The sequence below is a fragment of the Enoplosus armatus genome, chromosome 8 (genome assembly GCF_043641665.1).
Source record: "Enoplosus armatus isolate fEnoArm2 chromosome 8, fEnoArm2.hap1, whole genome shotgun sequence".
NCBI classification, from domain to species: domain Eukaryota; kingdom Metazoa; phylum Chordata; class Actinopteri; order Centrarchiformes; family Enoplosidae; genus Enoplosus; species Enoplosus armatus.
The window spans coordinates 19,523,820-19,551,384 of record NC_092187.1 but is presented as its reverse complement, the minus strand read 5'-3'; the positions used below and the strand labels follow the sequence as shown (position 1 = coordinate 19,551,384).

Sequence of the window (27,565 nt, the reverse complement as noted above, 5' to 3'; positions counted from 1 at the left end):
CAGCCTTTTTGTAACGTTTACATTTAATCAATAGAATAAAGTGTATCGATAAACAGCCGATCACATCGATTAATAATTCTTATTGAAGGAAATGAAACTTTGTGGCACTTGAGTTTCACTGTGCGAGCTAATAAGGCTGTGTAAAAATCCCCTCGGATGTTGCAGCCAATGAAAACCATGCTGACATTGACAGCCGAGGTGCATCTTGGTAGCCGTAGTTCGTTCGCCGCCTGCAGCCCGTCAGCAGCGCTGTGCTCGCGGCTGTGGAGGACTACAGAGCTCCGGGTCCCGGACAGAGGCGGCTTGCGTTGACAGCGGTTGGTACTGAGCGAAGTACGGCGGCACAAATATCGTCCGTCTGTGGTTTTAGGGGGTTTTAACGTTTCAAAAGTTGACATCTGCAAGTATGCAGTCCGAATCGGGAATAGTTCCCGACTTCGAGGTTGGAGAGGAGTTTCAAGAGGAACCTAAAACGTATTACGAATTGAAGAGTCAACCCTTGAAAAACAGGTCAGTTCTTTTGCTGAGGACAGTTATTTCCCACGCTGCAGCGGTTTTGGTGTTTAGGTGATAATTAGGCTGCAGACTTTCTGCGTGTTGCCCAGACTGAGTCCGTGCATGTGTGAGGCGTCTCCACTGATGTTGCTGGAGCCGGTCCCCGGCGCTGAGCCCTGGACTGGGGATTCAACTTGCCTCTCATTCCTTATGGTTATCCTGCTGCCTGGCATGAAGTTATGCAACACTTGGGTGTTGTCTTGTCAACATCAACTTCAAATATTAGCTTGTAGAGGAGCAGACAGGTCAGTTTTACGAGATGCTGCTCAGTCTTACTTGTGTTCATGGTTGATGTGCTGCTAAATCTGATCTGGGTGGGTTTGTTTTTATGGATTTAAAAAAATAAATTAAAAATCTCCAGACATTTATTTTATGAATATCTCTGCTTGGAAAATAATGCAAACAGGATAACAATGGTTTGATTTGTCAAATAATATAGTGTTACTGTTTTAGTGAAGGAAGTTGTGGTCAAATAGTCCACCTACAGTGGAGATAATACAGATGCAAACTCTAGGAGTGTAAAACAGACAAAATCTGCTTTTGAGTCAAGCGCCGGCCTTCCTGTGCAAGAGCTGGCAAATATATTCTGCATGTAATCGTTGGAGAAAGTGCTCCAAATCCTGTCAAAGCAAACCTTGTTCAGAGAATAAATGTTGCAACCAAAAAAAAATTAACGGTTCCTATGGCATCTCAGGACATAAACACAAGCACTCTGCTGTTGTGACTTATCAGAAAGCTATTTTCAGCTCTGGCACGTTGAGGCCTCTCCAAACTTTGAGTTGAGTCAGGTCTATGTGGTCTGATTTGACCTTTCACCCCTTTTTCTGGAAGTAGTGCACAGGGAGTGTGTTGTCTGATATGTCTTGTTTGTTTATAATGTCATATTCAGACACTATTAGTGCAGTCAGATTGCTAATTATCTGTCCAGGGAGCCACTGAAGGAACAGTTTGACCTTTTGGGAAATATTTTAATTTGCTGAGAGTTTGATGAGAAGATTAAGTATGAAGATGGAGCCAGGAGACGATTAGCTTAGCTTAGCATAAAGCCTGGACACGGGGGGAAAACAGCTAGCCTGGCTCTGTACAAACGTAACAAAACATGCCTCACAGACTCCCATAGAAACCACAACTTTTATTCATTTTTACACTTTAGTTTTTGTGCAAATTAAACAAACAAGATATAACAGGTGAATTCATGAGCTTTAGAGTTTTTTTTTTTTACCTTTGGACAGAGCTAGACTAGCTGTTTCTCTGTTTCCAGTCTTAATGCTAAGTTAAGCTCACCAGCTGCTGGCTTTAGCTTTGTCTAAGGACAGACATGTGTGTGTGGTGTCGATCTTCTCAGATAACTCTCAGCAAAAAAGCAAATTAAAATACTTCCCAAAATGTCTTATTATTCCTTTAGGGGAAAAGAAAGATAGTATGAACTCAAATACAGCGTTCTGTAATAATCTCACAACTTAATGCATGTGTTTTGACTTCAGTTACATAACGCGTGCTAAATATAGATAGGTAACAGAATATTTTGGTCTCTGACTAACAAAGTATAACCAGTTTTATTTTTAGTTATGACGAACCAACATGGCTCCCTTTCCTGGGTGCATTTTAATACATCATGAAACACTTTTCAGCTGTGATACGACTGGGAAGTTGTGAAACTCACCACTTTGCCTCTGCAATGCTGATGACGCTGATGATGACGACAATACATCTATTAACAGAATGGTGTCTGATTATCTGTATTTTGTGTCCACACGTCTCTGTTATGTTGTTTAGCGGTAGTAATACATGGCTTCATTGTCAGGGTGAGACACACAGAGGACAGTACGCCACTGTGTTCAGACAGAGCTCTTATTGCAGACGTTTGGTGGACTCCTGTTATTTCTTTTCCCCCTCTGGCTCTTGACATTTTGTTGCGGATTTGTAGTTTATCTCCTCGCTAAATTCAGCCAAAACAACAGTTCAGGGGGAAAAACTGTCATCTTGCACAGACCTCACCTTTAACCCAGTTCTGCATTTTTGTAAACTAATTTCTTCATTAGTGAAATGACATTACACTGTTACACACAGGCAGGCTCTGACTCTCTGACTCTGAGCTGTGTCTAGCTTGCTGCTGGCCGAGCTGGAGTGGCAGTCGGTCTCAGTATCGGTGAAGTACCAGCGCTGCTTCTCGAGAATCACAGATTATATAATTTCATGTCATATGTGAAGTATGTCTGAACAGTTGTTTCAGACTGGAAGGTATCCCACTTCCTCTTCCCATCACATGAGGATGACCCAGCATAATAACAGTCACGCTGACTGTGTTGTGAGACCTTGTTGCGCAAAATAGATATAATTAGGTTTTCTTTTTGTAATTCTTTTTTTATTGGTTCTTCAAAAGGAAAAACATACACAGTTTATAAAATGTATCACACATCAAAATAATCGACATTTTGGCTATTTCATCCAACCATTCCTTCACTGATATTTAATTTTCGCAGCAACGTCCTACATCCAGTAGTAAGTGCCATTCTGCACCAGGAGATCTGGTTGGCATTTAGACCATTTCCCTTTTGCAGCATGCCTTATAGGCGAAACACTGGTCCCTGTACCAGTGAAGACACCAGATATAATTCGTTTTTATTGATTATTGACTTGTGTAATGCCTTGCCATGGCTACCTTGGCTCCCCTGCTGTTTCTAAATTTAAAATCTGAAGAGTGACAAAATGTCATTTTAGCTTCTTTTTTTTTTTTGCTGTCTCCGTATCAGTTTGACAGAGCGCTCAGACGGCTGCAGATGACGTGCCAGACGTTTTGTGCCTAATATAGATGTGAGACAGACGGTGAAACTAGTCTTCTATGCAGTGTAAATAAGCTGTATAAATTTAGCAGTGGATGTGTTATATCTGAAACTGAGAGTTGGAGGATCATTTCTTTTGCAGGCGTACTTGGGATGCAAATCACCTACAAATATTGATGCACGTCTTAAGTTATTTTGACAAGAGAAATATAAATCCATTTATTATCTCAGGTATTGAATGGGTGACCGAGTTTTTGCGTTGCTGAATATAAATTGGTCTTTCTACAATAACTTTTGTTGTAGAGTGTAGTAATGTTTCATGCTGTATAAACACAAAGACCCAAGAGCTTTTGCCTAAAAAATATTCAGTTTGAAATTAACACAATTAGGTTTTAAGTCAGGAAATATTTGATCTATTTAAAGAAAAGTCAAACAAGACTAAGAATGTGATCAAATATCTGATGACAGCTTTCCACGCTTGACAGTATTTAGAGAGTATTGATGTTAAATCCTCTCGGTATCAGCCTTATAAAAATATTGTACCTTTATAGTAAGTTGGCCACAAGTTTGTGTCTAGATTTGTAAAGTATGAAATTGGGAATTGAATATAATTACATTTAGGAATGAGTGTTTAATGTATCAAAGACGATGTAGTCTGTGTGAGGCAGAAAGCTGAGTCAGAGTTTGAGGGTTATGAAAGTTGGTGTTGGGAACAGCTTGTCCCCGTGGGGAGTCCCAGACAGAGATGCCAGAGAGGCCGAACAGTTTCATCCATGATCTAAGACGGACCGAAGGGCTGAATGACACAGACAGGTGGCCCGGAGGAAAAGACGGACAGAACGGCTCGTTCTGCGGCCACGGCCAATTTGCTGCATCATAACCTCCTCTGTGGCACATGTGTGCTTTACATTTCTACACTGGAAAATCCTCACAAACTTTCGATTTCTGTTTTTTTGGTTTTGCTTCGTGAATATTGACAATAGTAATGTGTGATCTTTGTCAGCCTCTGTTGGCGACCAGTAAGGACTGCAACAACTCTGAAAACAGCACTTCCTTCACAGCAGGTCACATCCTCACATCTTAACAGTGTTATTGACACAAGTGATGAGGTTACATGCCTGCTTTCTCTATTCATCTATTAATTGTGTGGTGTATGAAATGTCAGAAAATAGTGAAAAATGACCAATGTGAAGACAAGAACCCCAAAGACACTCCATTTACTTTGACGTAAGATGAAGAAAAGCAGCAAAGAGAAGCTGAGACCAGTTGATTTTTGTCATTTTTGCTTGAAAAGTAAGTTAAACGATGAATTGACTAATTGTTTCAGCTCTAAAATATTGTGCAGATACAATACACTGCTCAGCATTTGAAAAAGATGCTTGTCAACAACCCTGTAAACCCCTTTCAGATGCACCCTCAGTTGCTTTTTTCATGGTTATTGTGTGTGTGAGGACTGAGTCAGCAATGAATCATTACTATGGTTTCCTTTACAATGTGAGAATTGTTACTTGTGTGTTGTTGTCACCTCCAAGGAAAATTGAGGACAAATCAGCTTTAAGAGTTTCGGGAAAATCTGCTTTGTTGTGCTAGTACAACATCCTTGTTTACACAAACTTGAAAACCTTATGGGCTGTTGAAATCCACCTCCTGACTGTCATTGGATGGTCTGATTTTCTCCTTGTTGAAGCACAGAGGGAGGAGAGGGAGCAGGAGCTGGAGCAGGCCGTCCTGCTGAAAGCAAGTGAAAGGAATTATGAAGGGCACAGAACCTAATTACAGAAATAAGACCCGGCAAGTTCAAGTTATCCCAACCGGTCCTGGCTTCCTGGAAATAACATGCAATGAACCTGATTATCTCTTTTGGATGCTTTAACAGCTTACCCTGTTTTGTTTTGCTCTGGATATGAATCTCTCTAGCAGCACTGTTAATTTGGAGGGACATAGGGTTTCCACCATTTAAAATTTGTACCAATTATCTGTTATTTTTTACATTTATTTGACAGTCTTTAATGAAAAGGTGATTGTTTTGGAGAAAAGTGGTTTATGGACAAGATGCAAGGCACTGTAGGTTTAAGTGGCAATGGTTAGTTTACCTGAGGAGGTTTTGCAGTTACTTGTCTTTGAAGATGGTGGGAACATTTTGAAATTGATTTTATGCTGCGTTGGACATATCTACCATCTATTTCAGATGTTTTGACACTTTGTGGAAGAAAACTAGACAGTTAAAGATGTCAACCTTTGGTTTTAGGACATTGTAACAGGCATTTTTCACTATCTTCTGACATTTTATATTATTATCGAGAAAATAATTGTCAAATTAATCAGTAATGAAACTAAACGTTTCTGCCATACTTGCATCACACGCGTGGTGCAAGTATAGTAGTGTAGCGTAGTGTGACGTACTGTACAGCGCATATGATATCAGACAGATAGAGATATATCTACATTTAGATGTTTTAATCAATAGCGTACTGCACAGTACATTACATTGGTCTCTTGTGACTGGTTAGATTTTGTGAAAAATGTGCATCACAATTTCCTAAAGCCCAGGTGATGTCTTCAGATGCCTTGAATTGTCCCACAAAGGGTAAAAAAACCAAATATACTCAATTTAATATCACAGAGGCAAATGCTTGGCATTTTTTCTTGAAAAATGACTTAAATTTAATCAATTATGAAAGTATTCGGCAATTGATGGTCTGTCAATCAGCTAATCAATGAATTGACTAGTTGACTAGTCTCAGCTCTAGAAGGTTTAATATTGGTTTACCTGTCAGCTGCAGGATGCCTTGTTTTATATTTTGACATTAAGCTGTGTTGGTTTTGTTTTGTGATGCTCAGGTGTTGACCGTTTTTCACAACCTCCTATAGTGTATAATGTGCAGAAGCTGTGTATTTAGCTAGTCGCACCAATGCAAACACAGAGCTTCTACTCAGAGTAGTTTACTCTGTTCAGCTATTTACCCAGTGGGAGTTGTTTGTACAGTTGTTTTTTCTCTCTGTCGTGTGTTTGAAACACGGGTGCAAAGCCTGTATATAATTGATGGTCTACTCAAGACATAACACTTGCATACATTAGCTTATCACTGCTTTGCTTACTAGTAACCGTCTCCTGGGGTTGATGCCAGCTGCAGCACACTGGGGTGTTGTGATCAGCAGGGGGGGGTCCGAGCGGATCAATGTACTGTCATGTAGGGTCATAATTACTGAGCTGTATTCCAGCTGAGAGGTCGTGTAGTCTGCCTGTTCGACTCTGTGAATAAAGCACCTGCAGTCAGACAAACAAAAGGAGACGGGAACATCACAAGCAGATAGTTGCAGTTGCAGGCGCTGTTTTTGCGGTGCAGTTTCATGGCTGCCGTCTAACATGAGATCTCACTAGTTTCTCACTGTTCTTGCACTGCACTCCCTTTATAGCTGTGTGATATTCAGAAGTTGTGTGTATTCCCACTTTTTTTCCCAATAAGCAATGGCAGAATTATATGTCAGAGAAAGTGCACTTAGCTAAGAGATTAAAAAGCGGCCTCTGGTGGGAGAATGGTTCAGGACTTTAATGACATTTTATGTTGGATTTCAGTGGTTGTTTCTTGGGTATATGAGATCTGGGATATATAAACTTAATTTGAAGATGTTTCAGTCAATAACAGTGTGCACACAGTGTGTTCAAGTTGTTTTTATAGTGCATGTAATGCATTATTGAGTTTATTTAATCTGATTTGAAAAGACTTGAATTTTTGAAGAGTTTTTACATTAAAAAGTTCAATGACCTACTTAGAAAATTCCCAAAGTTACTCCTTCTTCCTCATAGAACAATTCAGTATCTATGCAAATACTTTCATCAAGTTTAACTACTAGACACTACGAGTTACAGCTGACAGTTATTTTTATTATCCATTGATTGTTTCGGCCGTGTGGAAAATATCCATCCAAGTTCCCCAGAGTCATGGTGACATCTTCAAATGTCTTGTTCTATCTGACCATCAGTCCAAAACCCAAAGACATTCAGTTTACAATGATATGAAACAGAGAAAATCCTCACATTTAACAAGCTGGAACCAGTAGTCTGGCATTTTTGTTTAAATTATCAAAATAGTTGCTGATCAATTTAATGAATCGACTAATTGTTGCAGAGATGTCTCTTACTTCACTGAAAAGTCCATTCTCAGGCTTCAGGTCTCCACATCATATTTGTGTAAGTTGCATACTGGACCGTGATTGGCTTCCAAACTTGTTGTAATGTCACAAAATCATGCTCATACGTACATGTTTTAAATTTAGATTTTAGGTGAACGCAGAGACATTTTCCCGCTTCAGCAGATCACTGTAAAAACAGCCTTCTAGTGTCAAACTCTGCACATATGTAATAGAAAAGTAGTGAGGTGCTGATCACTGGAGGTAGACTGGAGAGTAGGAAAACACACTCAGATGATGTTTTGGGCCTCAGGCCTTCTTCAAGATCAACAGTCCTCTGCACAGTGAAGCTCAGACATCCAAGGAAAGTAACAATAAGCAACACACAGTTTTTGAGTTGAAAAACAACTGGATTATCTGAAAGATGCATTTTCACAAAGATGGAAACAGGGCTGCTTTTCTTAGCTCATGCCGTCCACTGAACAGTGACGACACATGTCTGGAAGTGAAACAGTATCTGTGTGGTTTTAAAGCAGCGTGTTGAAGGACGATGTGTTTCCAGTGGGCGCTCGCCCTCTCCTCTGCTCTGCTGTTGCACTGGACGGGGCTGGTCCTCTGCCTGGGACTCTGTGTGGCGATTGGAGATTCCAGGCCGGGCCCTTGGAGCCTCCCCCCTCTGACACACTTTCAGCGCTGCACCACCGGCATGACTTTCATTGCTCTCCAAGGGCGGGTGGTGCACCTTCAGGAAAAAACAAACAAATATGGAGGCCGTAGGAGTGCAAGTGTACAGACCCTGCTCATTTGACCGCGTGTGAGTATGGCGCCTCAGCATCTAGTGATATTGTTGGCGTGCGTTAAGGCATGATTTTGGAACATATTGGTGTGTGTACAACACTATATGCACATGTGAAGGACAGTGTGCACAGAGCTATGTGTGTGAAGTACATACAATCATAGCTCTAGCAGATTGCTCCTTGTGCAGTGTGTTTTGTGTTGAATAGTTTTGGCTTTAACTGGTTCTGGTTAATAATCATAATAAGTTGTCAAAAAAGCATAGACTCAATTGCAATTGGTTATTGATTTATAAGGAGTACCTATAGATATTTTGTGTCACTTTGACCAATAACACTCACATTTTGAATAGATAATCACAAAAGGGTTTGAAGATGTTTGTTTATAACAGTGAAATATTTTTTATTATGTAATGCCATTAGCTTTTTAGATGAGGTTGTTGTTATACCATTATTGTCCATTAGGCAGAGCTATTAGCTCTGATCAATTACCAGCAGTATTATTAGTGGGGCAGTGTGTCTGGTCTGCACTTTATTTTCCTTTAACAGCTCAGTGTTTTGACTCTGAACGCTACACTGAACACTGTTGCTTACCATCTCTTCTCTCTGGATGCAAAGCTACTTCATTTCCCAGTTTGATTGCTGTCAGTCTGTCTGTCATTAGAACCTGCATCAAAGACTCCGACTGTTTGACTGATAATGGAGTATGATGGAGTAGCGTAGTGAGCAGAATCAGAGGAATCATGAGTTGGGTGGGTGGGGCTCTTCAACACTGTACAGCCATTGTTTTTTTTAGTTTTTTCTTTTTTCTTTGAGATACACACAAACATGAGAGGAGGTGCACACACACACACACACACACACACACACACACACAAGAGTGAAAAAGTTAAAAAGGACAAAAGAGCTTTTTATGTGTTTCAGTGGTCTGTTTGGCAAAAAGCCAGCAGACTGTCGAAAGGAAGAAACAGAGAGAGAGAGGAGTGGAGCTGGGCTTCTGGTCATTCATGCACAAACACAAACACACACACAAGTCGATCTGATAATCAGGAATGTATTAAAGAAAATCATGAGGTGCTACAACTCTTAATACATCTCAGCTATAAATCCTTCTCCTCTGTTTGGAAACATGTTGGGATTCATTTCCTGTAATTATTCAAGTGGAATTAAACTCTTCAGACCTTTGATGGAGTTGATATTGTAAACTTTTGTGACATTTATTTTAAAATGATGTCAAGTGCAGTCCGACCGATACATCGACTGATTTTATTGGCTGATATTAGCTTATCACAGATACATTGATAATGGTGTATATGGTGGCTATTAAGTAACAAGAAATTCCATTACAGAAATAAACAAAGATTTGTTTGAGGTAATTTAGAAACAGTCCCGCCATTACAAATTTTGTCCACCAGAGAGCGCTGACAAGTTCCTGTAATAACTGTAAAATGTCCCGCTCAATACATATCTTGGTCACAGTTCTTTAAAAAACTAATTTAAAGGACTCTTATCAAAAACGGTTGTTTATGTGTAAATACAAAAAAGAAAATTATCTGCCATTATATTGATGTCAAAAATTTAGTTGCCCTGGTTTTACAAAGCATTAGTTCAGATTTAGCTTTTCACGCATTTTTAGTGGTCGGCCTGTTCAATCCGTCCACTTTGGTCCAGACTGAAATATCTCAACAACTATCAGATGGATTGCCATGAAATCTTACAGACATCGATTCTGACCAGAGGACAAAGCCCTCTTACGTTGGTCACCCCCTGATCTTTCCTCCAGCACTACCGGGAGCTTGACATTTTAGATTTTTCAGTGAAATCTCGTTCGCAACTACTGGATGAATTACCATGAAATACAGATATCCATGGTGCCCACACAATGAATCCTAGTAACGTTGGTGAATTGGAAGAACAACATGGTGTCATCTTGTTTTCACTGTTGCCTCGGCTTGACAGCATTTATTCAAATTGTGCTGTGTGTGTTAGCCTATAGTTTTGGTAAAAATCTAGTATCTGTTGGGCTAATGTCTAGATTTTTTTGCCTTCTTAGGAAAGGTGTGCCTTTTAAAAATGCTCTCTTGGATTTGTATGCTTAACATTAAACTCAGTTTAAATGCAGTGCAGTTTAACTTCAACGTGTTATATACGTTATATATACAGTATATGTCATTTTGTCAAGTAGTGTGGAAATCAGCATTGTCTGCCATAACTATTTTGGCTATTTTGAAGCCATAACTGAAGAATTTGAACAGTAGAAACATTGAGGTCCATGTGGTTAAAGACAGCAGGTGTGTGTCTGTGTTTACTCTCCTGAGGTGGAGACAGAAACAGGTGCATCCTCTCTTGTGCCTTGAAGCGCTGCTGCGTTGTTGTGTTTGAGGTGACATACAATGGGTTGCCGCTCATGTTGCCTGTGAGGGTCTGAAGAAGTTTAAATCCAAATAGTGAAAACAGTTGTGACCTTGAGAGGCAGCAGATGTGAAGCTGTTACTTCCTGTACAGATATTTTACACTCAAATGCCTCTGAGTCTTCAAGTTGAATGATATAAATATGTTATATTTGGCTTTGCTTTTCAGCAAGAGTCCAAATAAATAAAACATGAATACAAGTGGAAAAGAATCTGTCACATCCTGAGGACCTAAAAGAGCATTGTTTGCATAAAATACCAATTTGCAGGACACAGCGTCCTACAGGTCCTACTTAGTGGACGAAGTCTGAAGCTGCTCAAATGTCCTCTCTTCACTTATGTTTTACAATCTGCATTTTGTCATTATAACTGTATATTCTATGATTGTCTGTTGTGAATCTATTCTGCACACACGACATCTTTTGCATGTCTGTCCGTCCCGGGAGAGGGAGCCCTCCTCTGTTGCTCCTCCTAACCCTAACCCTGAGGTTTTTTGGGGAGTTTTTCCTCATTCAAATCATTCGACAGAGGATATACAGATCTGCTGTACAGATTATAAAGCCCCTCAAGGCAAATTGTAATTTGTGAAATTGGGCTACGTAAATTCAAAAGAAACTGACTTGATTTTAATATTTTTACTACGCTTTTATCCACCTAAAAAAGTAAAAGTAGTGCAAACAGAGGACAGATGCAGGTTGTTAAACTTAAAGGTGCCCTGGGGAGTTTTTTTGTTAACAAACAAAAAAGTTATGTTTACATTCAGTGTCTTTATATTTTAGATTTGCATTATATAAAAATACATCAAAATGTATGTGTTGATTATATTTTGTATTAATAACCTGAATCTGCAAAGTAACTATAGCTGCCAAAAAAATGTAGTGGACTAAAAACTTCAGTATCTTATTTGTAGTAATTGTAGTGTAATAGTAGTGTGTATGAACATAGGAAATTAACTATACTCAATTAAAGTAAAAGTACCTTACTACTACTACTTAATGTACAGTGTGTGTGTGTGTGTGTGTGTGTGTTACAGCGATATCAGAAAACAAGGGGAAGTTGCCAGTTATCATTAAGTTTTTCCAAAATTTTAAATTTTTAAAAACATTTAAAAAAAACAAATAGTTACATTTGAAGTTAAATTGAACTACTTAAGAAGTACTATGTTAAAGATCATAAAGCTCATCTGTATCTTTAAATGTTACATTTTTTTCTTACGTTTTAGGTTAATTTTAACTGGAAACGAGAAGGAAAAGGAAATTGTTGTCTTGAAATTCAAACACTCAAACAGTGAAGCAGGTTAAAGAAAGAGGGGGGAAGAAATCAAAGGATTTAGCTCTGGCAGTGGAAATGAACAAAAAGTTTTAACATTAGATCCAGTGACTTTTGTTTGAAACTTAGGGGATGAAAGGAAACACAATCGCCCAAAGTCACACAGACAAAGGAATTATGCATATGAACACTAAACCTGACTCTGATGTTTTGGGTGAAGTACAAAGGAACTTGACAAAAAAAAAAGTAGCTGTCAGATTGAGAGACTGCAGTACTTTCAGAGAACAAGCTGCAGTCTTTGTTCTCCTGCAATTCAGCCATTAAATCTACTTGTTAATTGATTTATTCAGGATCAATAATCAGTTTATCTGCATCAGCATTGTCTTCAGACATGAATGAGACAGTTTATGTTAATATTAAACAATGAAAGTGTTAAGTGTTTTCTTATTTGACTGTAGGTAATGGTTAAAAAAAAAGTGCTTTTATCTTATATCTTGCATATTTTTGCTCTTGTGCAGGGTTCAGTGGGTGTGGTATTAGACAATGAGATTATATGCAGTGCTGGGGGGGAGAATTATGGTATGTCGAGGGCTCAACATCCACTGAATACGCTGTAGACTGAAGCTGTGTTTGACTCCACTGGCTAATTAGTGCGATTACTGCACAGCTGGATTGGCCAGACGTTTTACTGAGTTTTGTCAAAAGGATCACTCACTCGATGAAGGCTTCATACCGACAACTTCTGCTTCAGCAGAGTCTCTCTATTTTAGGACTGCAGGACTCTGTCTGGGGAGCAGCCGTCTAAATTTAAGAGAGTGGGAAAACTGAAGCAACCTTCAAACTGTTCCTCTTTCTGTTGTGTGTAATTCTCTCTATTGTAAAAAGCTTTGTGAATGCAGCTGGAACCTTTTTGCTCTCCAGAATCATCAGAATCAGATAGTTCAACTGTTTGAAATTGCAGTTTAATTGATGCCTTAACTGTGAAGTGGTTTCATTTGTAGTATTTATTTATTGTAGAAATAAAAAAATAATAGTTGCAGAAAAGTAGAGCTAACTAACTATTCTTTTCATTCAACAGTTATTTTCTAGGTTCATCTATAAAATGTCAAAACAAATGTGAAAAATGCTCACAATTCTTTTCCTAGAGCCCAAAGTGACGTCTTCAAATAGTTTGTTTTGTCCGACCAAAAGTCCAAAACATGAAGACATTTCATGTACTATCTTAACAACAAAGAAAAGCAGCATTTACATTTGAGAAGCTGGAAGCTGCTAATGGACATTCTTGTTTTTAAAAAAATGGCTGAAACGATTAACAGATTATCTAAATAGCTGTCGATTCATTTTCTTTCAACTAATCAGTTAATCGACTAATTGTTGTAGCTCCACAGTTTAAGATTTTCCTTTTGATCTCTGCCCCCTCAGTCATCATCATATTAACCTTTTACTCCATCTGCCCTCCCTTCATCTTCTTCTACCTTTCCTGCTCTCTGCTCATGCTAATCTTTCTCCTCTCTTGTCTCTTTTGCTTGACCTCTCCTTCCTCGTCTGACCTCTCTCTACCCTCTCTCTGTTATCACTACGTTGTCTCTTGGCCTCACCTTTCCAACCCCCCTTTTGTGTTCCCCTTCGCTATCTTCACATCCTCGCTGTCTCTGCTCACTCATCCGGCATCTTTCTCCCCTCGGCAGCGGCCCGTCGGACCAGCACGGCTCCTCCAAGCCCCCGCTGAGCTCCTCGGCCATGACATCACGCATCCTGCTGCGGCAACAGCTGATGCGGGAGCAGCTTCAGGAGCAGGAGCGGCGGGAGCAGCAGAGGCAACAGGCCTCCCACTACCCACAAACCACGGCGGCCCAGACCCCCGCCATCAATGTCAGTGTCCCGGCCAGTTTACCGCCTGCTGCCCAGGTGCCAATGGAGGTGCTCAAGGTAAGCGGCCGTGGTTCTAGTTTGTGATGGCAGCGAAGAAGGGGGGATGTGGCAGCATGTGTGATTAGTCAAAGTTATTACAGTATATGTTAAAAGTTTCCACCTCTAGAATTAGAAGTTGCATGTGTCATGGTTGCAGTCTGAATGGTCCTGGCAGCGCTGTATTTATAGAGTTTATTGACTCGTGTGTGTGGACAGTCAGGCAATCGTGGTTTTACTATGACTGAGTGTAAAAAAACACGGGAGTGAGTGAAGTGTGTTAAAATGCGTATATGGGGATTATCTTTCCTGAGAGAATTCCTCTTTAATGCATGCTGTGCTTCCAGCCATTTGGATTTAGCCATCTTTAATCCTATTTGCTCAGCTAGATTCACATCTTTTCATAGCTTTGATTCCCTGGCAGTCCGAGGGACAGGAGACTGTTAAGATTTTCTGTACGAGTAGAGACCGTTGTGTTTGAGGGTGCATTTTTAAACGAGGCAGTTTGGTGAGTTTTCCTGTTTGTCTTCTGCATGTGTTTTTTCTAGAGAGCTAGTAATCTTTATGAAATATTGCTGGAAATGTGTTTGGCTGTGTTGTGTCGCGGTGAACATTGGTATTTTGTATTTTGTGGTCACATTTGTTCCTTTTTCTCCCACATTTTCCTTTAATTCAGTGATTAGCGCTATAAAAAACTTGGTGTGTGACTTTTATTTGGAAAGATTTACACAATACAAAGATTCTAAGCAAACTCTAGTCAGTCGCTTCAGTCTCAGATTTGTGTTTGTACTTTTTGGGAAAGTTTGATTTTTACATCATTGCGCAGATGATGGAAATGCTTGTGGAGTTTGTTATGAGGACACATGCACACCCGTATGCTCTTGTGAGTATGTATTTACCTCTCCATGTGTTTTAGATTTTCCATGTCTCTGAGAAAGACACAAATTAAGCTTTAGGTTTTGTCATTGATTTCTATTTGTTTTTCTCAGTACATTGCTTTTAGAAAGAATAGATGACACTTTGATTTTTGTACAAATATATTATCGTGTTTGTGTATTTGACTTTCCAAGATGATAATATCTGCAAATGTAAAATACTTTAACACAACATCAAATAGGTTCTCGTCACTTGATAATGGCTTCCATGAGGAGTAATAAAAAGTAATGTTATGTCAGACATTGTTATATGTAGATATCGCATTCAGAAAGATAATATAGCTGCTATGTGAGCTGTGTGTACTGTAGATCATTGTTGTTTCGACACTTTGGTGGAAAAGACTTTTAATTAAAGGATACATCAAAGTTTTAATTGTGTAATCTCGCATTAGGTGTAGTAGAAAGTACTGATATACTTGAGCTGCTATTGAGTAATCTTTGTTTAACTAAATCCATCCACAACACATTCAGCGATTTCATGGTTACTTGCTCAGCCACACTTTCATCACCCTGGATGTGTGTGGCATGGGCCAGCAGCGAGAGACAAATACAGTATATCCATTGAAAACATTGCCCTCCTCACGCAGCATAAACATTACTTACTCTCCATAATCTGCAGCTCTTTGAGAGGTTTAGGACGCCCCCACCCCGAACCCTCGCCCTGTGTACAATACATCAAGTTAGAGTAATTTCTCTGCTTTGGCGAGAGCTTACAGACATTCTTCATTGACTGAAGTCCTCAAATGAAAAGGCCGTTCCAGCTTGGCGCTGTTGAGCTGGGTTAACCTGCTCCCCTGTCTGTGGGTAGATTAGCAGAGTCCACACAAAGCTCAGGGGTACCAGGCAGAGCTGCTGGACCTCAAAAAGTGCAAACATTAAGCTCAGATGAGTTTATCTAAAGACTGATTGGACCCTTAATTAACCAAGTGACCTCTGACCTTCTGGGGAATAAGTAAGGGATCAGTTTAGGGATCAAGACAAAGGCGAGCACAGCCTTACCACACACCGAACGCTAATTCAGTGAAGAATGCTCGTAATTAGCCCCCACCACATTCAGTCCACGGCATATTTAAGAGAAAAAAAACACTGCTTTGAAATTTATGTAGGATAACTTCCTAAAAGGGTTAAAACATGATTTCAAGAAATTCAAAGGATTTATGGTGCCATGAAAAGAACAAAGTACTCTTCAACCGTGTACAAAATGTACGTTTCTTTTGGATTATACAGTCAGTGTAGCTCGTGACCAGTATGCATCAGAAAGTATACAAAGATGCCACACAGATCTCACTTCGGTTGATTTGTGAACTAATGCAGCAAGGCATTTGATAGAAATTTAGTAAACTTTAAAATGACAGAAAATGACATTATACTTTATATTTGGTAGAATTTTGTGTGCTGTGTAATAATTTCATGAAATGAAACATACAGTATCACCTTAAGTGCATTGTTGGCCAATATTGCTTAATACATTTAGTCAAAGTAATTTATTGTTAGCTTTGTAATTATTACAGCTGTTCATTAAGTAGTATATAAAACTTTATGCAAATTCTAACACAACATTAATCATTTAAGGACACAAGGTTTGTATTTCGTTGGTAATTTGCCGAGCTTTCGCATAACAGCATAACACCACGTCAGAGGTGGAGAACACCACAGCTTGCTCTGATGTAGCTGCTCACATTAGCATCACAGTTGTTGTCTGCAAGTTCCACAGAGCACGTTAGCAGCTTAACTGTGAGACAAAGTGGCCTATTCTTCTAGCCTGCATAGCAAATGGGGGCATTCTTGTTAATGTATCCTGGTATGACCATCGTGGAATGCCCAAAGCACGCAAGTCAAAAAAATACAAATCAGTGTCCTCTCTCAGTACAGCAGGATGCTTTGTGCGTGTTTCCGCCATGTTTTCGACTCTTTGGGGGTGATGTTGCTGATGCCCTCTGGGCCTCTGATGGCTAAAAACGAGCTGATAAACAACAAGACGTCTTGTTTGCTGTGGTTGCAGATGCTGTGAGTTAGCAGTTGATGTCACATTTCCAAACAGTGTATTTTGGAAAGAGTACATTAAGTAAAGTTGGGTAAAGTAAAGTTCAAGTCATTCTGGCTCTAAGACCTCTGTATAATCTGTCGCTCTGCCCCATGGGCTCTTACACAAGCTGAAAGACTGAATGATTAGTGTCAGAGATGTATCGCAGTGTGTCTAGGACTTTTATTGATCTAAGACCAATGCTTATACATGAGCGCTACCATGTTTAGACTCCTCATACATCTTTTACAGACAGTGACAAAGGCCCTGTAGAAGTCCAGTCTGTGTAGATGTGTCCACTTTGTATTCAGGCCATGAAAAGGATCCTTTTTCACTCTTCCGGGTCTTTAAAAACAGATGCTTTTTCACCCTCAGACCAGTTCATCATAACAAAAGCTACAGTATGTATTGACAAGGCCATGATGTTCCACCCTGAAGTCTGCGGCCCCCAGGGGCTCCAATGACCCCGAGCAGTGAGATCATCTAATTATGTGTGTTAATTTAGGAAATCCCTGGAGACAAAAACAAGCTTGAAAAACCACTGTTGCTCTTTTTAATGTAAAGTGATTTCAGCTGGTTAAGTAAACGTAGGACCTTTGAGGTTACTATTTACTGTATAAATGAGACTGATTTTAGGGCTAGGACTAATGATAATTTATAGTTTCATAATCGATTCAAGTGCTTATTATTTTCTCAAATAATTCATATAACATGTCAGAAAGTAGTGACGAATGCAATGCTCAAGAACCCAAGGTGTTGTATTACAGTTAACTAAGTCCTCACATTTGATAAGCTCAAACCAGCAAAGAAAAATACTTCAATGATTAATCAATTCAGGGCTGTAACCAACTATTTTTATTATCGATTAATCTGCTGATAGTCTCCTCGATTAATAGATTAATCGCTCAGTCTATAAAAAGTCAGAAAATTGTGAAAAATCCCCAAAGATATTCAGTTCACTATCTCTTAAGACAAAAAAAGGCAGCAGATCCAATTTGAGATGCTTGGCATTTTCCTGTCAATTGACTAATCCATTGATCATTTTAGGTGCAAACATGATTTCCATGGTGAGGAAATCATAAAAAGAAGGAGTCAAGGCTCTTACAGACTGAAACACAACAGTTGCATTTACTGTTATACTAGGTTTATACAGTCATACTCATATATTTTAATGGGGCACCTTAATGACCTCTGGGTTTCTATTCTTAGTGCGAGAGAGAGAGGGAGCTGTATGCGGCTCTTAAAGTAATCCTTTGTACAGTGTTGTTTCTATTTTTAGACAGTGGCAGCTATCAGTTCTGTGGATGTGTGAATTTACAAGAGACGAGGGCACACAGAGGGAGGGACTGAGTCAGTGGGTCTTTGTGTGCGAACAGAAATCTTGCTGTACGTGAATGCGTACAATGGTTTCCAACCTGGTGGTCTGGAGCCCCAAACCCCAATCTGAGGGGTCATGAGACGATCAGCAGGATAGGAAAGTCGGAAAAACACAAATGTCCCTTTCTTTTTAGACGTGTTTTAATGTTTTTGCATTTTTTTTTGTGAAATGTGAATAAAGCACACATGCAACCTGTGATAAGTAGACACAAAAAAGGCAAAGTACAAAAAAGACAAAATGTTGGGAACCGCTGGCATACAGTGTGTTCACGCTTGGGCACAGAAAATGACTGAAGGAGTAGAAATAGGAGTAGAAATATTACTATATAATATTATTTCACAAAACTGCAAAAAATTAACCAAGGAGTTTATAAGAAGAAGTTATCACTTGTGTTATCACATGACATGAGGCGAACCTCTGAGTAGTCTGGTGAAAAGGCAAAAGAAATTTGTACAACTATGAATAAAAAGCCTTCACAGATGTCGAAAACAAATAAAACAGCCAGGAAACAAGACAGAAAAGCTGACACCAAACCATACATTAATATTAGTATATTTGAGCCGATACCACTAATTGTACTTTTCTGCATGTTTTTTTAAACCTGCAGTAAACCTGACCCTCAGAGACTCAAGCAGCTCTGGTCACTCTTTTTTCTCAAATCGAGATGCTATAAAATGATGATTGTTCCCACACGGAGAAGGTGAGCACACTCAGTAATCCTGAAGTGTTGGCGGGAACCAATTGATGGGACGGGCAGGATTAATTATTTTCTTATGTACGTTGTCCCACAAGCCAATGTGATTTTTTTTTATATTACGACAGCAGCTGACTGCAAATTAAAGAAATGCCACTTTATCGTAAGGGAAAAATACAGCATTGTGTGTTTACGTTTGTTGGAATAAAACCTTGTCAAATGAAATAACATTTTTAACAGTTGGAAAATGTGACTTCATTCAAACATTATAATTGCATATTGGAATAGTTTTGATTAGATGTCAATCTATTTAAGTTTGACTTTCAACAAAGTATTGAAATGATTACATATTTAATAACTACTTCTCAAAGACTGACATCAGAATAACTGAAATTGAATACTTTTGGACTGTGGGTCTGACAAAACAAGTAATTCAAATGAAAATAGTAAAAGAAAGATAATAAAGATGCGTTAAGAGATTTATTAGGGTATTATACTAACTTTTGTACCAGAATCAACCCAACCTGAATTCAGTCACAGCTTAGCGGATAAACGACGTATAGTTAATGAGTTTTCACAGTTTGTTTGCCCATTGTTTACGCATGTGAGTGCAGACAATTGGATTGCTCATATATGGCTCAAGTATATCCATCAGGATTAGGTTTCTAAATACTCTACTTCTCACTAAATACCCTTTACAGTCTATTTTCAGGATCAGCGTCACCGTGGCCCATAATACATAAAGCATGTCGTGTTTTTTTGATAAAGTAATGCTGGAGGTTGGTGATCTGATAATAGTGGAAATGCTTCTCAAGATGTTATCCGTTTTTATCACTAGCATAATATAAGAGTCAAACACCATAATGAGAACAAAGTAAAGACTAAAGGATTCTTTTAGTGACCAACACTAATAAGTCTTATTCTTTCACACTTCTTTAGCTCAAAGCGTGATATGGTTCTTCTTAATGAGTCATTGACGTGCTGTAAATACGCCCCCCTCAGTGGTGTCAGCTTTACAACCCTGTCATGACGATTTACAGCCCAAAGTGATCTCAGTCATACCTGTGGGATATATGTTAATGTACCTCTCACATGAGTATCACCTGCAGAACAATGATGCTGTATATGAGCACGGCAAAGAGACCCTCAAGGAGTTTCTTTTCTGGCGAAGTAGAGAAATTTGACAGTCACAAACCAACAGATCTGACAAAGATTACACAGATAATGTTCAAGTGTTACAAACGTGAACATGTGGACTTGTGTTTAATCAGGTTATGTTACCACCGCCATGTTTTATTAACAGATATTGAGTATCCATGCAGAGAATCTCAGCAATATGACAACTTTTTCGTCTTTTTCTTAAACTCCACGTTTGTGATTTAAGTTGCTGCCGGGAGTCAGTTGATTTTTTACGAATCTGTTCAATAACCATATCATTTCAACTGTCGAGTGCAGTGTGCAGACTTTTCACAAGACCAGAGGAAATGTCAGAAGTAGCTTAAAGTTCGTCTAGAGCCTGTGACCTCCTCAGCTCTGTTAATGAACACAAATCCTGTGGGCTTAAGCAGAACAAATACATCAGTTTAAAACAAGAAGTAGCTGAGGCCGTTGGTTTTTGAGACGCAGTATGCCTGTTGTTGCTGATTAAAAATGTAATTTAGACAGAGGGGGACGTAAGCTGCAGACAAACAAACAGACAGACTTTAAAGTAACAGACTTTATTCTTTGTGCTGTGTTGAACTGGGGACGCACGCCTAGCATCCACAGGGTTAAAAAAAAACAAAAAAAAAGGATGCGGCAGAGAAACAGCCCCAGGCAAGTTTCAGTAAAAGGGGTGGCCTTGCAAAACAAAGGCATTAACTGTTAGCACCACATCCTGACATCAAGTGATACACCATAAAGGAATAAATTCAGATTTTACATAAAACAACACAAATTTGAAAAAGCTCATTGTGCTTCACTGTGATTCCCTGACATGCATAACTAATTACTTTTCTTGCCTTTTAAAAGACGAGCTGGATGTGTCTGTCCTCATACTAGCAGGCTTAGTCTTCTGATGCAACAACCAAGAGGGAAGCAGCTACAGCACTTCTTAGTTTAAACAGAAGTTAAACTAAATTTTTCATTTTTAAATTGGACAGATCAGTTTACTGTAAATGATGCTTGAGATGCTTGGATACCAGCCTTATGAGGTATGTTTAATTTAAGATTAAAGTTGTCTTTTTTGGAGAAGAGCTATTTTTTAGATTATACATGAGAAATAACATGACAGTAACTAAATTCTACCTAATCTTAAAGCCAATACAGTTGCGTCATTAACGATAACAGATGCGTGTTCGTACATGTCTTTAGTGATTTTATAAACCACAGAATCTGTTCGTCATTGCAATTCAATGGGCAGGATGGTTTAAATATAGACTCTAAATGTGAGCTGCAACTGTTCCATTTATGTGTTGCAGCCTGACAAACACTGTCTCTGAAGTTTCTTTACTTGCCTGGAGTAGCTGTTCTGGATCAATAACACTGTGTGGACACAGCCACAAAAATCTAATTTATCCGTAACCAGGGAGTGCAGAGATGTGTGCGCATGTAATTTTTGTCACTTAAAATATGTGGACTTGTAGAAAAGCAGAGAGTAGCAGCTAAAGAAAAATATGTAAAACTTGTTTTCTACTGAGACTCTTGGAGATAACAACACTTGACTGCGGCTCAAAAGAAATATGCATAATGCATCGAAGGCTTTGAAATCTGTGCCAAGTTTATTTTAATATTATAGTCACTACTGTGTAATACTAGGGACAGGCAAGACTTTGAGGTATATTTAGAGTCGTTTTAATCTAATAAAAGACTGCATAGCCAAAAAACATGAAATGTGACTACAAGAATAATATAGCTGCATTTTAAAGTGGGATTATTTGAAATGAACTGCCTCCTCTCAGCGTCATCTCTGTAACCGTCAACACATCCAGTATCTCTCCTGCCACCAATATCTTTTTTTTTGTTTCTCATTTTCCCTTTACCTTCCTACTCTGCTCACTTGCCTTCGTCCCTTCTTCTTCCTCCAATAGGTCCAGACTCACCTGGAGAACCCAACCAAATACCACATCCAGCGGTCCCAGCAGCAGCAGGTGAAGCGGTACCTGGGGAAGCTTGGCTCTCAGGTGTTGAGCTTGCCCTGCCACAACCAGTCCTCTGACCACGGGGGCATGCCGCCAGGGCCGGGCAACAGCGCCCCCAACAGCCCTATGGCCTTACTGACCCTGAACGCTAACTGCGAGAAAGAGGTGAGGTTTTATCACAGAGACACGCGCAGATTTTCCTTTTTGTGATGTTGCACTCATTTAATCCAACTTATCTGTACGTCTTTTGTCCTTTGTTACATCCTCTTCTTTTAGATGGATGATGTCATTGATGACATTATTAGTCTGGAGTCCAGTTACAGTGATGATATCCTCAGTCTGATGGACCCAGGACTTCAGATGGCTAACACGGTATGTGTGTGTCTCTACATATTGGGAAATCTAAACTAAATGTTTGCTGTGCCTTAGCTGTAAGCTAAGTGGCTAATGTTAAAGCTAGCTCTGCTATGCTACCAGGAGGAGCAACAATCTCCAGCTGTTTGCCCAAACTGAAATAAATAGTTTGACATTTTGGGGAATACTTCCTGGAGTCTTCTCACCACTGTGAGGTTGCCAGGCAACCAGCAGAGACTTAAGGAAATCACTGCACCCAGACAAGAAATAGTCCCGCACATAACCCGCCATAATACCACAAATTGTCATTTTTACAAAAAAAAACGTGTGCGTGCTGATTAAACCAATGAGAGACAGACAGTGTGTTAAATAGGGATCTTTAGAGGTGCTGGTAGGCCTTTAACGTTTAGACTGAGCCGGGCTAGCTTTTTCCAGTCTTTATGCTAAGCTAAGCTAAGCAGCTGCTGGCTGTAGCCTTATATTTAGCCTATACACATGAGAGTCGTATCAATCTTCTCATCTAACTCTTAGCATGAAAGCAAATAAGAGAATTTCCCAAAATGTCGGACTATTCCTTTAACAGTGATTTGCATATCATGACATTTGTTAAACTTTTCTCACTGTATAATGGGCCTATTTTATGTCACCCCCCTTCCCATCATGCTCATCCTGTGATGCTGATTAGCATCTATACAGGGGTGTGTCATTCTTGCTAAATGTCCTTGCTGTGTGTCCTCAGATCCCTGTGCCTGCTAACCTCATGGACATGTATGGTAATCAGGGTATGTCCCAGCAAGGTCTGCCCATCAGCAACTCCTGCCCTGCCAACCTGCCCAACATCAAAAGGGAATATGCTGGTAAGCAGCACAGTGTGTCACAGCAAGAGACATGCAAACGCTTAAATGCCTGGTTTCTGTCATGAAACTATATCTATCAATGTTTAAATATCTGTGAGCTGTGAAAAAAACAGTAATATCCATTCAGCTTCTCTATTGCATGGAAAACATCAAGGCTCTAACAATATGTATGAAGCTCTACTCTCCAGGCTTTTGTGCAGCCCATAATGTAGCATTTTATTAATAGTCCAGTTCTTGTAATCTTCCTCTGTGCGGGGATGTTGACTATATTTGTATCTATTCTGTACATTTTGATACTGAAAACAACATTTTCTATCACAGTTTCACAATCTCCGGCCATCATGCATATGCTGGATAAGTCTGGATCCTGTGGCAAGTTTGACAACTACCAAAGGCCTGAAGGGTTCCCTGTTGGTACGTGTCGTTAGAAATTATCGTTCAAAATGTAAAAGTTAGATTCTGCACATTTCTGATACTTGCACTGCCCCGTTTTATTCTATTTTGTTGATCATAAAACATTTGTTTCAGAAGCTGAGGTAAGAGCTATGGCAAAGGAAAGACAGAAGAAGGATAACCATAACTTGAGTGAGTTTTAATTGCACTTCAATTGCTCTTTTATATATATATATATATATATATATATATATATGTAACCACCATAGTGCCATAGTGTCATTTTCTTTGTTATACTATAAAAAATCATGAAGAAATGGTGTTTCATCAGCTAATTATGGATCTTTCTTTTTGTTCTTTAGTTGAGAGAAGACGACGGTTCAACATCAATGATCGAATCAAGGAATTGGGAACTTTAATTCCAAAATCCAATGACCCGTAAGTTTCTTATTTTATTCATGCTCTTTTTCTTATTTGCAAACATTTAATTAGCAACATTTCTTGACAGCAAGCATTTGTTACTTAAAAGGTGAACTCTTACAAGGAAAAAGCTGGAAAAATGGAATTGCAGATAAAAATAAAAATACACCCTAAAATATACCCTAAGGATTCACACTTCAAGACTTAAAACAATACTCACATTTGCATGTTACAAGGCAGCAAAGAGATCTGAATGTGATTTTATTGCCATACACGGACCCAGGTCTGTGCAAAAATGTATTTTAAAGTTCAGCTGAAGCTAATATGATGCTTTAGCAGTCTCCGTTAGACAAATCAAGTCTTTTTTGCCAAAAAATCCCCTCTTTGTGTTACTACCAGCCTACTGCAGCTAATCAAAGAAACACACAGAGGGACTTTTTTTCCCAAAAAGACTGTAACATCTGAAGTTAACCACTTGATTTGTGTCACTTGCAGTTGAATTCTCATATTAGCTCCAGCTGAACTTAAGAATATATTTCTGTGGATTTTATCCCCCAACTCTTACATCGAGACGGCATGTGGGTATTGTTTTCTGACAGACGGATACACACATATAATATGAACGTAAGTGACACACAAAATGATCATCAAATGATTATCAATATGTAACATTTCCACATGTCTAAAAACGTCTAGACCTAGGTTATTTATTTTGTTGAGTTGTGTACTTCCAACGATGTTCAAACGCAGAGAAATCCGTTATTTGTTCCAAGGTAACAATGCGTTTCATTCGGTCGTCTGTCAATGCCATCATATCCTCTTCACCCCTTGCTTTAACATCAGGGGAAACATGGAAAACACCAGATGATACATTAGCTAACGTTACTTGTGGCTATTTCATGAAAATGAAATGAACAAACGTGATTAAAAGTGATTAAACGTGACTAAATGTAACATGAATGAAACTTTAATGCATTTCATCGTCCGTGCACATGATTTCATGAGTCATGTCAGATAGATTTTCATCGGTAATGGCAGTTGTTTAACAATGAAAACAACAACTCCCATGATCCCACGCTACTTCAGGACATCATGAATGACGTCAACTGTTATCGTCTTGATTGGGAAATAGCAGCAGAAATTACATACCGTGCGTTTAAGGTTAAAAGCACAACTTTAAGCTCTCTTCTCTTTCTCTGCCCTTTGACCTCGCCGGTGGTTCTGGGAAGATCCCTGCAGGCCCTTTTATTGTGTCTACCCACCCATGGTTGTTTTGCTAAACCCCAGCTGGGTGCTCCACCCACACATACACATGAGCTCAGAGACTTTACAAACAGACCTGGCTTAACAGTCCTTATTAAGAATCACACTTAATGAATAAGAAAACATACATGTACTCGTTAGCATTAGAACATTTCCACACTAGTATTAATTCATTACATCAAATTTGAATTCATCAATACAATCACACAAAAACATCTTTATTAAGACTTCTGACCACTTCAAACCTAAAACTGTAACACCTCTCAGCATAATTGTGGAGAAGAAGAAGTTAGATGGATGTTTCCCATTTAGTCCAGTAAAGATTGATTTTACCCACTGCAACCTTCAATTCTTCCGGAAGCTCAGGGTCATCCTTATGACTGCTTGTGATCTCAGTAACCTCCCCTACTTACATTTCCAATGCAAAGAACTCTTTTAACTGCTGTTCACCTCTGTGACCTCCGAAGCAGCTTGTCTCCTTGTTCCTAATCATTATTTCTTCTGTCTCTTGTTTTTCTAACTGAACAGAGCAGTGAGTGGTCTATTATAGAAGCCTAATGAAAACCTATAATCGGATTTTTCTGAGTAGAAATTCCTGATTGTCTCACATCAAGAGACTATACAAATAATGGCTCCTCTGTGATTTTCAGGGACATGCGCTGGAACAAAGGCACCATCCTGAAGGCATCAGTGGACTACATCAGGAAACTACAGCGGGAACAGCTGAGGGCCAAGGAGCTGGAGAGTCGCCAGAAGAAGCTTGAGCATGCCAATCGACATCTGATGTTGAGGATACAGGTAAAGAGACATTCATGACATCTAGTGTTTGGAGTTTTAGAATTGCATGATAACCACGCTATTTGCACGGTTACTTTATTGTGCAGCAAGCGAGGATTTCTGGATTTCAAATACTTCTATTTGACACTTTGCAGGGCTGTACAGACAGTGAAAAAAGTCCTCAGTGCAAAACAAATCTTTGCAATGTATCAAATAGAAGTATTTAAAATCCAGACTTCCTTTTTTGCTCTGTGTCCTCCCTTGCTGCACTGTAACTCTTTCCCTGACTGACGCACCAGAGAAGAATGACATTTTTAAGGCGCAGCTCATCCCTTGCATACCATGATTACTTTATTGTCATAAACGAATAATAAGATTAGAAGGAAAGCAACAGTATGTGTCGTTTGTACGGAGTGTGAAGAGTAGGGCCTCGCCTGACATAAAGAGCTCCTCCACTGACGTCAGAAGAAATTACTTTTATGAAATGTATCAAGCTTCAGACACACCAATTCACACAGCAAAGGCCATGCATTTGAGGAGGGATGCGGTTTTTGAGACCATCATCTTGTAACTAATTGATCACAAGACAAGAGGCGTCTGGATCTGTGTGATTCAGCTCAGCTGACATTGATTGATTAATCACATTGTGCGTTTGCGTTGTGGTAATTATTGGGGGGAAAAAATGTTCTTACAAGTGGGAAAAGTCAAGGCAAACGGCTCAGTCAGTCACAGTCAGGTGAGGATTTAAAACAAAAAGCCATGGGCACTTACCACCTCCGCTAACCAAATCCTGTGTTGACCAACCATAGAGCAAGTGAAACAGTAGTGATCTGAGACTTTATCATCCTAACACAACAATCGAAGAGTGTGGTTGTGAAAGACATTATTCAGAGAGTGAAACTCTACACTGACTAACCTGTTTGTGTCTGTGGTTTGCAGGAGTTAGAGATGCAGGCGCGGGCTCACGGTCTGGCCATCACATCCTCAGCACTCTGCTCTGCTGAACTTGGGTCCCGGAACATAAAGCAGGAGACCGCTCTGGAGGACTGTCACCAGGACCTGTACACGCTCCATCCCCATCACCAACACCACCCCGCCTGCACTCCAGAACCAACCGGCACCCTGGAGCTTAACGAAGGCCACTCTAACTTCCCCGAGGGCCACTACAGCGTTCACAGCAAGCCGGGCTCCAAACTCAACGACATCCTCATGGAAGACACCTTATCACCGGTGAGAGGGGGGGACCCTTTGCTCTCGTCCGTCTCCCCAGACGGCTCAAAGGACAGCAGTCGTAAGAGCAGTGTAAGCATGGATGAGAATGAGCAGGGCTGTTAGCACCCCCTACTGGAAGACACCTCACCTGCATCTCTAACCCCTCCATCCTGCTGCAAGTGTTCCTGTCAGTAGCTAACAAACTCCAAGCTGCTGGAGAGGCTTTGTCCTGTTCCTGTCATTTGTTTTTGTTGTGTTTTTTTTGTTTGTTTTTTCTCCCCCGCGCGTG

At 39.7% G+C, this 27,565-nt stretch overlaps 1 protein-coding gene across 6 annotated transcripts; it reads left to right on the top strand.

Annotated features, from left to right (window-relative positions):
* Positions 1-406: 406 nt before the first annotated feature.
* On the top strand, positions 407-27,399 carry LOC139289386 (microphthalmia-associated transcription factor-like). Of its 6 annotated transcripts, XM_070910972.1 has the most exons (10): positions 407-510; positions 13,632-13,872; positions 21,950-22,165; positions 22,277-22,372; positions 23,094-23,211; positions 23,533-23,625; positions 23,743-23,796; positions 23,967-24,042; positions 25,938-26,085; positions 27,004-27,399. In XM_070910972.1, the coding sequence occupies exons 1-10, from the start codon at positions 407-409 to the stop codon at positions 27,397-27,399; spliced, it is 1,542 nt and encodes a 513-aa protein (XP_070767073.1). The 6 variants fall into 6 exon arrangements, with proteins under 6 accessions (XP_070767073.1, XP_070767074.1, XP_070767078.1 ...); XM_070910973.1 differs by lacking the exon at positions 23,533-23,625 and having other exon boundaries at positions 23,740-23,796; XM_070910977.1 differs by lacking the exons at positions 407-510; positions 13,632-13,872 and adding an exon at positions 21,041-21,073.
* The last annotated feature ends 166 nt before the right edge of the window (positions 27,400-27,565 follow it).

Bases quoted from the DNA above. Each gene is read 5' to 3' on its own strand.
- LOC139289386 (XM_070910972.1), top strand. From the start codon at position 407: ATGCAGTCCGAATCGGGAATAGTTCCCGACTTCGAGGTTGGAGAGGAG. The intron at 13,873-21,949 runs GTAAGCGGCCGT...TTCCTCCAATAG, and splicing joins TGCCAATGGAGGTGCTCAAG to GTCCAGACTCACCTGGAGAA. The intron at 24,043-25,937 runs GTAAGTTTCTTA...TGTGATTTTCAG, and splicing joins ATTCCAAAATCCAATGACCC to GGACATGCGCTGGAACAAAG.